This window comes from Mesocricetus auratus, unplaced genomic scaffold (assembly GCF_017639785.1).
Source record: "Mesocricetus auratus isolate SY011 unplaced genomic scaffold, BCM_Maur_2.0 Super-Scaffold_100013, whole genome shotgun sequence".
NCBI classification, from domain to species: Eukaryota; Metazoa; Chordata; class Mammalia; order Rodentia; family Cricetidae; genus Mesocricetus; species Mesocricetus auratus.
Window position 1 is genome coordinate 20,237,330 of NW_024429196.1, and position 13,232 is coordinate 20,250,561.

At 42.1% G+C, this 13,232-nt stretch overlaps 2 protein-coding genes across 4 annotated transcripts in view; one reads left to right on the forward strand and one right to left on the reverse strand.

Moving 5' to 3' along the window:
- Positions 1-408: 408 nt before the first annotated feature.
- On the forward strand, positions 409-9,534 carry C1ql3 (complement C1q like 3). The gene is made up of 2 exons (XM_021233634.2): positions 409-1,307; positions 6,933-9,534. The coding sequence occupies exons 1-2, from the start codon at positions 720-722 to the stop codon at positions 7,110-7,112; spliced, it is 768 nt and encodes a 255-aa protein (XP_021089293.1). The 5' UTR covers positions 409-719; the 3' UTR covers positions 7,113-9,534.
- A 112-nt stretch (positions 9,535-9,646) lies between these two features.
- Positions 9,647-13,232, reverse strand: part of Pter (phosphotriesterase related) — a 69,972-nt gene continuing 66,386 nt past the window's right edge. For all 3 annotated transcript variants that reach the window (XM_040755471.1, XM_013121384.3, XM_005081257.4), the window contains one exon: positions 9,647-10,436. In XM_040755471.1, the coding sequence (XP_040611405.1) occupies positions 10,226-10,436 (211 nt within the window). In that variant the 3' untranslated portion in view covers positions 9,647-10,225. The remainder of the gene's footprint in view (positions 10,437-13,232) is intronic.

The window sequence follows — 13,232 nt, forward strand, 5'->3', positions numbered from 1 at the left end:
GAGTCTCTCTGAGCCGCTGATCGTGCGAACCACAGCCGCTCAGCGCATCTCGGGGGGCGCCCGACCCGAGCTCCCTTAGCCCACTAGGGGCTTTGGGGGGTGCGCTTTTATTAGAGTTGTGGTGGTTGCAAAAGAGGAAGAGAAAAAAGGAAGAAAGAAAACAGGCAAGGGACGATTCCAGCCAGAGAAAGAAAAGAAGCAAGGCCCGGAAAAAAAAAAAGGCAACTTCAGACGGAAAGTTGGTGCGAACTGGCGCAGTCTGCAAAACAGGAAAAGTCGATCGCCGGCAGCAGTGGCATAAAAGTGTGAGCCGCCCCGGACGAGCGCAGGAGGCAGCGTCTGGCTCTGCCCTCCGGGTGGCCGCGCCGGCACCCGCCGCAGCCACAGGTGCGAAGGGGCTGACTGGAGGCGAGAGGGCGCCCTGAGCACCCCTCCCCCAGCCCCCACCCCCCGCTCGGGACTTCAGATCAAGTCACTTGGCGTCCTAGCTCCCTCCCCAGCCGCAGCCTCAGCGGGGGGAGTAGGAGCCGGAGAAGAAGGACCGGCGCGCGCCCGCCCAGGGGAGTTGGGGTTCGAAAGGGGATTGTTTTCGGCTCTGAGGAGGTCCCCGCCCAACCTTCAAAATTTTGTCCAAAAGCAGACAAGAGGATCGGCCCGCGCTGAGCCGACTCGTGGGCAGCAGGAGGCGCCTGATCGCCGCCGGGGCGCTGGGGGTGGTGATGGTGCTTCTGCTGGTCATCCTCATCCCGGTGCTGGTGAGCTCGGCCGGCACGTCGGCGCACTACGAGATGCTGGGCACTTGCCGCATGGTCTGCGACCCCTACGGGGGCACCAAGGCTCCCAGCACCGCCGCCACTCCGGACCGCGGCCTCATGCAGTCCCTCCCCACCTTCATCCAGGGTCCCAAGGGCGAGGCCGGCAGGCCGGGGAAGGCAGGCCCCCGTGGACCCCCCGGAGAGCCGGGACCACCGGGCCCCGTAGGGCCCCCGGGCGAGAAGGGAGAACCTGGCCGCCAAGGCCTGCCGGGCCCGCCTGGGGCGCCCGGCCTGAACGCGGCCGGTGCCATCAGCGCGGCCACCTACAGCACGGTGCCCAAGATCGCCTTCTACGCTGGCCTCAAACGGCAGCACGAAGGCTATGAGGTGCTCAAGTTCGACGACGTGGTCACCAACCTCGGAAATCACTATGATCCCACTACGGGCAAGTTCACCTGTTCCATCCCGGGTATCTACTTCTTCACCTACCACGTCCTGATGCGCGGAGGGGACGGCACCAGCATGTGGGCTGATCTCTGCAAAAACAACCAGGTGAGCGCGAGCTGGCAGTGGGGAGGGCGGAGAGCGAGTGCGGGAAGGTGCAAGCAAGAGGGAGGAGACCCCGGAAATGGGGGTGGGAGGCCGCGGAGGAAGGGCGCGGCAACCCGGCTCCCGAGAGCAGAGGGCGAGGGGAACTCTGTGACATGTTGGAGTGGTGGGGGGTCGTACGCGTAGGAGCCCGAGGAGGATGGTTCTAGGGTGTCAGATCCGAATTGTGAGCATGACCCTCGAAGGGTGGGAAACTGGGAGTCTGGCCCTGGGACAGTTCGTGTACTAGGGGAGTCCAGGAGCTGGGCAAAATCCCTGGTGGGTGAGATCCTCAGCAGCTTAGGATCTTTTACAGCCTTTCCTGAGAACGTAGAAGGCTTCTGGAGCCCGAAATGGGCGTGTCAGGATCCCAGACTCCAGGGAGATAGACCAGGACCCCGGAGAGAAAGGAAGGGCCCCCCAAGAGTGAGTCTCAGACCGGACCATCCCGGGCTTATTCAACACCGTGCAGCGCGCGCGCATAACCGCTTAGTCCTCGAGAGGTCTTAGGCAGTGAAACTCAATCACTTTACACGCCGGCTAGTTTCCAAAGGAAGGACTGCTGGGAAAAGGAAAAGTTGGGTTTACACTGTAAAAGTGCAGCAGCTCGCACCCAGACACGGGAACCCTCACTTCACTGTTGGGAGTAGGAAAATACACAAGGAGGTGGTTGGGAAGGTGGCAGGTCAGAGTCACTACCCGGGAACCCCGGGGGCACACTGGTAGAGGCTTTCTAACCCCAGCCTTCTTGATCACAGACGCCCTGCCTTGGCTGTAAAATATGTTCAGGTGAGCCCCAACCCGGACCTGCTCTTCAGAGCGCGTGGGTGGTGCCACAGAGGCCACTGGTCTGCAGTATTGGCCAAGGATACTTTGCTAGAATCAAGGGCAAGTCAGTGCAAAACCGATGCTTTTTTCATCTTTTAGCCACAGAAGGAAAACACATTTCTACCTAAAAGTGTAATCGAACTTTGTGCACACTCCGAGTCCATGGCACCAGGATGAGGCCTTGGCGCTTGTAGCCCGCTGTGCGAGCTGAGTTCCTGAGCGCTGAATTTTGCTTACTGACAGGAAGAAAGACCCCGCGACCCTGCCACCGCCTTCAGATGCCTCGTTTCGGGCAATAATTTTGACTTAAGAAGGGCTGTTGTGCTGCAGGTCTTTGGTCCCCTGGAAATTCCGATTTTTGCTAAATCCCAATTTTCTGCTGAGAACCTTTAGGGCCGTTTTGTTTTGTTTGTTTGTTTTCCTCAAGATCCAATTTAGTGTCAAAGGTAAAAGATGAATGTCCTAAATGCATGACACACTTTTAAAAAGTCTCTTGATCCCTCTTTTCTGCAAATCCCTTAAAGAACCCCTAATATACCAGGAACAGCAACAACAACAAAAAAGGAAACAAGGCCACCAGGAGGCAGTGACTGGGTTGTTTATTATTGCTAATATGCGCGAAAATAACAGTAAGACAAATAAAAGTTGTTCCAGGAACAGTAGGCTAGGTAGTTGCAGGTATCTGGTTACAAAGGATATGGCTGGTTCACTATACCATAATACAGGCATTGTGTCTGGCTGACCAAATGGCTTAGGAATGCCACATCTCCCTCCCCCCAATCCTCCAGCAGGCAGCCATGGGGTACCTTTTTAGTTACACATTGACTCTGTCTGACTCAAAAGTTGGGTCTGTAAAACACCACTATACTGGGGAGATATTTTTAGAACCATCCATTAAAATGCACTAAAATTCCTGTTTTGTCAACAAATATAGAAATGGTAATTTTTAAAATATCTGAAGATAGCAAATGCAGGAAGCCCTAGGAAGCAGCACAATGGAGTTAGTTCAGATGCTGATGGTTAGAGGGCAGACTCTGGCATATACCCTTGAGTCAAAGGAAAGCATTCTGTATACGAAGTCTGAAATGCAAACATGCAAGTGTTTTGTGTTTTAAACCATTTCACGGGGGCATGAGCTGCTCTGTGTGTCACTTGAGCATACAGATTCTATGGGAAGCAGGGAAGCAAGTGGGTAAAACACTGGCTGCTTATCCAGTTGCTGCTTCTTCAAAAAGTGGGTAGTGGGTAATTCAGAAAAATGTACGAGTAGTGGTAAACAACGAACTTCTGAGTTCAGTGCTGCTGCAATATTTTGGCTTAGGAATTTGTCTTTAGAATAAAACTTTCATAAAGTCTGGCTGCAGCCAGTGCCAAGTGGGAAATCTTGTAAAATCTCGTTTTTTATTAATTTTAAATAAATATTATTCTTGATTTTCAATTATATTATGTAAGGTTGTTTCTTAGAATGGCAGTTCCCTCTCTGAACTGACCAAATTTGTTTTTTATAAAAATGGAAACTCAGAGAGCTATGTCAGAGTGATATTCTATGGATTAAGTGGGTTTTCAGAAGCACCAAGGGAAGAATGAAGTCTTTTCACTGTAGGAGGGGGCAGTGGCTGGATCATAACCATATGAGGCCCATCTTATGTATGCTTTGTGTTGAATGTAGGGTCACAGATGGAAACATCATAGGTCAATAAATTAACCTGATGTACCACTTAACCTTTTGTTTATGGTTCCACAGGAGTACAATGAAAATGAAATTGCCACAACATCAGCAGCAATTAATTAAATTAGCAAATGTTACCATAAATATTTTGTATAATGGTAATTCCTCAATAATAAGACAATGCTAAAACTATACAGCCTACTATATTCTCACAAACCTATCATATTCCTCTTGAAACAATTAGCCTACACTTAATCGTATCAATTGTTGAGAGGCCATCACATTGCATGTGAAAGGTAAAAAGTGGAGCTTACATAGCTTTATATAGATACAGGAAGAATTCCTAATGCTTGTATCCTTGTAGTTAAAAACCTGAAAAAATAGTTTCTGAGTACAGTTGCTATAATGTCATTATCGTAAGCCACCACAATAAAAACTAAATTGCCAGATTAGTCATATAAAATAATTAGAGATAAGCCTTTCACTTACAAGAATTTATTAGTTATGGTAACAATGGACGTGAACTCCATCGGAAAGAGAGAATACTGTGGGGCTTTACATTCATTTGTCGGAAAGAGTGATGATGTGCCATGGCAGATTAGCTATCTCTTGAGAAGCAGAGAAATACATACTAAAGATAAAGCAGAAACTATATAGTTAGCATGCTAAGAAAAAGATATTAAGGAGAATTTAGGAAGAAATGGGTATATTGGGCTGAGAAAGGATGCATTATACTCCCTGACAAAGTGCTGAAATAGGTGCACATTTAGGAATCTGAAAATAGCCTTCAGGGTGAACACATTACCCTCCTCAATAGTTTGATGGCTTCAAGGAAGAATTGCTGAAGTCAGTGGGATACATATCAGAGCTTGAAATCCCAAGTCCCATTATACTCTTAGCGTGTGATGGGTGGACAGGCGTTCTGACATCATGGACACTGGCAGATGGTGGGTATTTAATTGAAAAAGTCCTTTAGCGCTGCATAGGTAAAAATCTTAGGGAATTGCTTTTTATTATATAGCCACCACACTGGCTTTTTCCAACAAAGGAAATAAAGCATGCTAAGGATAACCTGCTAGTGTGTGGAGTCACACTAATGCATTAGCAGGTTTCTGTGGTTTTTACCTACTGAATTAAAAGTGGTAACATTTACTTGGTTTTGTGACTATATTCTATAGAATTAAAAACTTCACTGTGTATTTTTAAAAGATTACAGTCTCTAACTCAAAGATTTCAATGAGTCCTGGCTCCTAAAGGTTCCATGTAGAAAACAATGATAATGGACAATATTCATAGAACACATACTAAATATCCAAACTATTGAATAAACTGTATTCTCATTGGCAATACCTGAGAAGTATATTAGTTTGATGATTAATTAACATATTGCTGATGTAGCTAATTGCTAGTTTGTATTTTAATTTTTCACATCCATTAAAAGTCCACATGTTCTAAAAGTCAAACTATAATGATGATATTCTCATTGTGTGGATTTTCTTCACTGGGAATTAATAACTAGGTGAAATAAATGAACTAAAGCCTTTGGCTTCTACAAACTGAAGGTTAATTTCTAGGAAATATTGTGAAGTGCAAATGCATTGTTATGTAATGGTTAAAATGGATCACCTCACTATGGTGCACACATTTGAGTCCAGGCTTTTGAGTATAATCATGCAGCATATTGGTTTCATTATATTAATGCCAGCTAGCATAGTGATAAGTAATTCTAAATCCTTTAAGCTCTTTTCTCCTTTTGCTATATGATACTCAGGAAGAAAAAAAATGTTAAAATACTACTCAAATTACTTTGCAAGTTCAGTGGTGTCCAAGAGCCTTCTCCTTTTATGGCATTTCAGCATTAATGTGGGAACATATCTTCCCATGAAAATTTAATTTGAAAGCCCATCAGTTAGATTTTGAAAGACATGCATGGAAATTCTTGACTTATGTCTCATTTCTCTCATTTTGCCAAGTGATAAAACCTAGCATATTATACCCCAAGTCATACATTATTACATAGTGCAGGTTTACAAAAACCACTAAATCACTTGCTATGTTATTCAGGGAAATACCATTACAGTGGAATGGAAACAAGCCACAGAGTAGAAGATGTGTTACTGAAATAAATCACACACAAGCCTGCCTTTTGAAAGATTTTTTTCCCATGACAGAATCAAAATATGTCTAAATGAAACTGAAGGAGAGAGTGTGACAGAATGTCCATATGACATGATATGATAGGCAATTTGACTGTTTGCAAATGTTGATCAACTATCTAATGAGACTAAAGGCAGAACATAAGCAGATTATAGTCAGCTCCCATCCTCAATCACACGGATAGGAAAAGCGACACAACAATACCATGGGGAACTCCTAGAGAACTGAGCAATGTCAGGTCACAAATTTAATTCCTTCTAAAACTTTTGGATCTGTTGAGATTAAATTATCGATTTAAAGGCACATATAATTAAATGACCAAAAAAAAACATAAAAGAGTAAATGGAAGCTTGAAAATGTGGGAGATATAAACAAAGATGTTTTAATGAGTTAAGCTATTCTGAAGAAGCCTGGTTAACAGGGGCTTTGTTTGTATAGGAGTTCCAGAACCCTAAACCAAAAAAGCTCCCCCCCACCTTCTACATAATAGCAAAGTGGTATTTCCCTAGGTCTTTTGCCACTTGATATATCAGTTTTCTAATAATTATGATGAGCCATTGAAGTACACAGTTGGTTGGAATGTTACTATTTGGCTTAGATTAAAATGCAAAACAATACTGCCATTTCCATTTCAAAAAGTACTGTAAGTGGAGACTCAAGGAATTAGAAAAAGCAGTAATCTAAGAGAAAATTGGATTGCCATGCTTTATTTACAAGGATAGGAAAGATTGCTGCAATGTCCTTTATGAAAGCAACATTTTCTCTTTTCTAGTAACATAGTTGAAGTTGTTACAGCAATTCCTTCTAAAGCTGTGGGACCAAAGGCAACATCACTGTGCTACATTCTATGCTATGGCAGCAAGTCCCCTATTATGCAAAAGAGGCAACTTGAGGATTCTCTTTTATGCACTCTAATTCTTGTTTGTTTCACATAGGTGCGTGCTAGTGCAATTGCCCAAGATGCTGACCAGAATTACGACTATGCCAGTAACAGTGTGGTCCTTCACCTGGAACCAGGAGATGAAGTCTACATCAAATTAGATGGTGGGAAAGCCCATGGAGGAAACAACAACAAATACAGCACGTTTTCTGGATTTATTATTTATGCTGACTGATAATGCAGAAACTGAGCTTGCTATTCTGAGTTTGAACGCTGGATTCGTATGGCTAACGTCAGTGAATCAAGGATCCCGGGGGATGCCGATTGCAGGGCATCTCAGTTGTGTAAATGTGGGGAGATCAAATGCTACCTGACTCACATCTGTATCACTCAGACACATTATGTAAAAAAGTATTTAACGCAAGATAAGCAGATGTGTGATCCACTACCGCCAAAGCAAATACTCCTTATTGTTAGTGTCCATGTGAATGAAGTCCTATATAGACCACAAATTTTTATAGAAAAATCTAAGACACTGAATTATTTCTTCGATATCTATGATACTTTGGTGTACTGTGATCTTGCTGCTTTTATCCATGTGTCAGCTTTGGTTCTTGTGAGTTTACCTGCTTATTAAGATACTCGGAGTCTATTTGTAGTGTGGGGAGGAGTCATTTTACCCTGCAGGAGAAGGTCTAATTGAAGTAATGCTGCTCGTCCCCAAAGATATTGTTTGCCTTGTACTCTTGTTAACTTTAGAGCTAGACCTGGGAATGATTCAACTTGAAGCCTTAACCTGGAATTTTCTGGATTTGTGGGAATTCCCAAGCCTGTGATCATTTTTACATTTTTTGCTTTTCATGTAAAATTTTTTCCTTCTTTTCTGGTGATAGTCTTAAGAAAATAGAGATTGAAACTGTATCATATAGGATTACCCTCTAAGTGTGAAAATGTGTAATTATGTATGGTATTTAGAAAAAAACCCATGTGTCCATTTTGTCAATAGAATATATTTAGACTCACTTGAACAGTCAGAGAAATTTATTCTTTGGTATGAAGTCAGATAGAGGCTTTGCCTTCTTTGGAACAAAAGATTGTTCATAACCTAAGGCACGAAGGTTTAATCTGAGCTACTGCATGTGTTATCAAGAGGACAGTAAGTAAGGCCTTCAAACAGTTACCACAAATCTGTGGCCTGAGGTTATTTCAAAACTAACAATTTCACATAGAACCAATATGACAACAAAGTGTATATATTTTATATAAATATCTGCCACACACTTATTTATATACATATATGTTAGATGACATATTAAATACATGGCTTCAGTCCACTAGGCACAGTGGCTGTACAGCTCAAAAAACTAATTATAAAAGTATATATGTATACACACAGAACCATGCACAAATTATTTGACTTATTTTAGATTGAAATATATTTTAGATGATACAAATATATAGAGTAGCAAACTAATAAAAATGACTTCTCTTCAAGAGTTATGCAGAAAAAGAAACCTCAGCAGATTCAAATGCCCCACATCGCACATGTGTGAGCTAGTTGATCCCATGGTCACTGTATTCCATATGCAATCAATATTTTAACTGCATTCTCTGGCAGACCATTAATAAGGGACTTCAGGAAGCAAGCAGAGTCCTTCACAATGTTTATGAAACATATACATTTGAGCAGTCAGTTCTTTCCTTTCTTTCTGGTGGATTGAAGCTGGCAGTATAGTGCAAACCCATTCTCTCTAGTTAAAACACACTGCCAAGAGCTATCTCTATAATCTAAGGAAAAGATCAACATGCATGAGAATACATCCTACTAGCACACAACTTCCCTTCTTACAATGGAAAATCTGTTCTCCTTTCAGTTGCCTTTAAACACTCTTTGACAAGTAGATTTCAAAACCAGAAATTTAAAAATCTGCTTGCTTTCCTGGTGAAGGACATTTGCATTTTCCCCTTTAAAGCAATGGGGCTGTTCCTCTGGCTCATTTCACTTTGGTACTTTTTGTTCTAATACACAGAAAGCTTGATCAGCTATGATCAACTGAAATAGCTTTAGTTTAGCAAAACCTCGACTTCCCAAGACACACGCATGGTGTTCCCATCTAAAGGTGGTGTCTGCTGTGTTTAAATGCCTTGGTCTGAGTAACCGTCATGATTTCTATGATAAAAAAAACAGATAATTCATCAAGAGTAGTAACTGAATTTGGCTGTTCTGATATGTAAGGTAACTCATAAATGAATTGCCACAGTTTTAATTTCTATTTAACAGCATATATTTTTCAAAGATGGATTGGCAGTGAGGATCAAGGGATTAGCTCACAAACAACAGTGTACATCAATTAAGCAACTTAACTAACAATTTTGAAAAGGCATTATTAGCAAAGAACTTCATGACTGGATCTCTTCTGAAGAGTAACATTTACAAACAGACTGTCATTTCCAATAGATCTGACCTTTTCTTTAGATAAATAAGCATTATTTTCTCTGTTTAGGCCCGAGGAAAAAAGAAATAAAAGGTAAATGAAATAATGGGATTATATATAAGGCAAGCATTTCTCTTTTTCTTTGCATTATAACTTATTAATTAAATTGTGGCCTTTGTTATTATAACTGTAATGATTCATTAAACTATATTATGTAATATATTTTTACTTTTATGATTTCATTTTTATAATTCACTATTATTATATGTTCTTAGACAGGTTTTGCAAACACAACACACAACTAACAGCAAAAATGGCGACCAGAAAGCCAGAGTCAGTGATAATGATTTATTATAAGTTTACATAGGTGCAAGACACAGTTAACCTTCCAAAATATTTTTATTGTTGTGAACTGGTAATTTTATTGCAGTTTCCTTTGGAAAAAAGTCTCAAAATTTAACTTCCCTTGTTGCAAAAGTGATTTGAAAATGCCATATTATTCATTAAGCATTAATTAAAGAACAGCAGGATAATTAGTAGGATCATCAATATTACAAGAAACATTAGATTGCTCCAGGAGGGGGCAACTTAACTAGAAACACTATAATTTTTCTCAAGTAATATAGATGATAGAGTCAGGGGGAAAAAGATTCAAAATGCCTCTTGGGAGATATATCTCTAAATTATTGTTTGGAAACACACTCTTTTGTATTTGTTTTATTAAGGTAAGACAATAGGACTCACTTAAACCCAGTAGCCCCCACCAGAGACTTCCCTGTGATAGTTATCGAGTTTCTCATAGGAGGGAAGTGATCAGTCATTGGTCCTGTATAGCTTGGATTAACGTGTCATAGTAGATTGGAAATCACCTAATATTCTCTGCACTCTAGGTCTGTGTTCATAAACAGTCATTCTATTTAAAAGTCAGCCATTGTCTAGGGTTTTCTATGAGGATCTTATCAACTGCCCTCTCAGTTATTCCTCTGAGGAGCATCTTAGGAACAATGTTGGTGAGAATATGTGAGTAGCCATGGCCTCCATACTTCATCAGTCGGTGTTTCGTGTGTATGTCGTGTGCCACGAGAATCCGATCTTCATAGCCCTCATCCACCAGGAAACGGACCCTGGGGGGAAAAATGTTAACTCATTCCATGCTGTCACTCTCACATTTTGGATGCTACCTTCCACTCCCGAGGGTACTGGGCTTGTAAAGATTCTGCCTTTTGCTGTTGCGTATGTACCAGGAGACTCTCAATGAACACTGTGTGGTGAAGATGCAGGTGTCACTTCACACTAAGATGAATGAGATCCTTATTCTGCGCACACAGAAATTTCTGCCCAGTGATATTTCTGACAGTGTCTGGCAATGCTGCCCTAGACAGAGTTTACTGTGGTTAGGGCATTTGAATGAATGGCCACAAGAGCAGTTCACTGAATAATTTTATATTTGGCTCTCCTCTCTAAAATGCTTGTCTTAGGCTCAATTTTGAAATACCATTCTCCCTCTTTCTCTCTTTTAAAGTCAGTGGGCGTTTGTGATTAAAATATAGAAACAAAAGGATTCTTCATATGAATAAAATACTTGGAGTAAAATCAGCTGATTTTCAAGTGCAAGGCCCATGCTATGTGGTTATACAGTTGATGAAGATGGGTTGGCAAAGTTCTCTGGATTCAAGCCATCTGTTCCTCTGCAGTCTACAGGAATTCTGACTTAGTGGTAGTCTCTAAGCATTAGATGAAACTGACCAAAGGTTTTTAGTTTATCTTCCTTGCCAACAAGACTGCTAAAATAGAGAGCTGTTCCTTTAAATCTATAGTCAGTTGACTAAAAGACAGCTTCCTGGCTGTAAAAAAAATGTAATCCTCTTTGCCTAGTTAAGAGTTGTAATCTGCAGCATGAGTCACCTCCTGACAGCCACCATCTGTATGCGTCTGCACTCTGGGCAGTGTCTGTCCCTGACCACCATGGGCCTTTGATGTCAGAGGTACAACTTGCAAACAAAGACTTTTCTTTGGGATTCTTGTACATTCTTTTGAGTGTCAAGAATACCAAATGGACGTAGGTGGATGGATCATGCTCTTCCTCTGGGAGCCAACTATTTGAAAAGTCTTGTTTTAATAGATAGATAGCGGCATTTCTTGCTATTCTCAGGCGTGAGTCCTATTTAATAACTACTACAGTATTCACGGGACACTGCGCATAAAAATTCAAGCTACAATAATCTGCCCTCTGAGAACCTTTAAAATGCGTTACAATTGAATACTAGACCTATCTGAAGGTCAAAAGAATGGGAGTGCCATGGAACAGAGTCAATCTGGGTGTTTGGTAAAGAAATCAGCATTCAACAGGCACACAGATGCTATGCCTGTCTTACAGCAGCATGGCACCTGTGACCTCATTTATGCCTCTAAGGTTATTTGGCTTGTTAAAACTGGTCCTGAAGTCCTGATCTGCAGTTATTTTTTGAAGAAACTGTAGTTCAGGGGGACTAGCTAACAGTGTCATATGATTATTTACCACTCAAAGGGACAAGTTTGAGAGAACACATGCACAGTGTTGACCCCCAGGATGACTGCAGAAGAGAATGTCGCCAGAAGGGGAGCTTTTGGGATGTACTTGCTTCCCAATTGATTTTCCTGAGCAGTTCTGAGATTTTACATATTTCCTTATTATCTGAGACCTACTACATCTCCTGCTCAGAAAAGCAGGTAGACCTTAGACCTAGTGCATCATCGGATCTGGACTCAATGCCTAGCACTGCCCAAAAAGGTGTGGTGAGACACACAGGTCTGTAATGTAATCCCACCCCAGAGGCTGAAGTTGGAGGAGCTGGAGCTTCAGCTTACCCTTGGCCTCAGGTCACTCCAGGGTCACCCACCTGGACTGTTTTGGAGTTTTTTCCCCCTCCAAAGCAATGAAAGAAAAACTGGGCCATTTCTCTTCAAGCTGCTGCTGTAGCTCAGTGGTAGAGCGGTTGCTTTTCTGAGAACTTCCATGTGTCACTACTACCATGACACACATACAGAAAACTTCCTACAATATGCTTTTATTCCTCTTTGAAACACGTGGTTCTTACATTGGGAAGTCGCAGGAGAGAATATAATGGATTGAATGCTTATAATTAAAAATGAGGACCCTACCAAATTGTAACACCTCCCCCCTAAAGGAGAAGAAAAACTTGGGAGTCCTTCCTATCCTATTTCGGCTAAACTCTGAATAAATTCATGTGGGGGGGGGTGGGGGTAGGGAGCGGGGGAGGAAACTCTTAGAAATCACAATGAAGTCAAGGCTGAAGAGCTGTGTTTTCACATGAACACGATAATATTCTGGTTCCAGAAACACAATCATACGCTGGCCATGACTGGCAAGTGTCTGGACATGCCTACTCTGAGAGTCCCTCTCCGATGACGTGGCACTGTGCAGAAGAACAAGAGTTACAAAGATGCTACCGGGAGAGAGGGAGGGAGGAACCACTACAGATGAGAAGACAAAAATCATAGTAATTATAGCAATACAAATGAGTCCATGTTTTGCAAACAAATATTAGAGAGAGACTACAAAGTGTGAAAAGGCAGAGATATAATAAGATTTGAGAAATGGAGCGTAAGATTGAAAACAGGTGTTAGACACAGAATTTCTGGTTCTGAGAACCAGAGGTAGGCAGAAGCGTGTGTCTACATTCCCGCACTTGGGGAACTGCAGATTCCCATGGCTGAGAAAAGACTGCCAATGAATGAATACATGGGAACGGTGGGGGTTGGGAATGCACACAACCCCAAAGCTCATTCAGTTATTATCACTAGCTTGGAAGACTGAACAAGTGCATGGTGTTGATTTAAGGACAAACAAGCAAGAAATACACACACACACACATACAGCATACACAGATATTTCATATTCACACATATACATATCATTC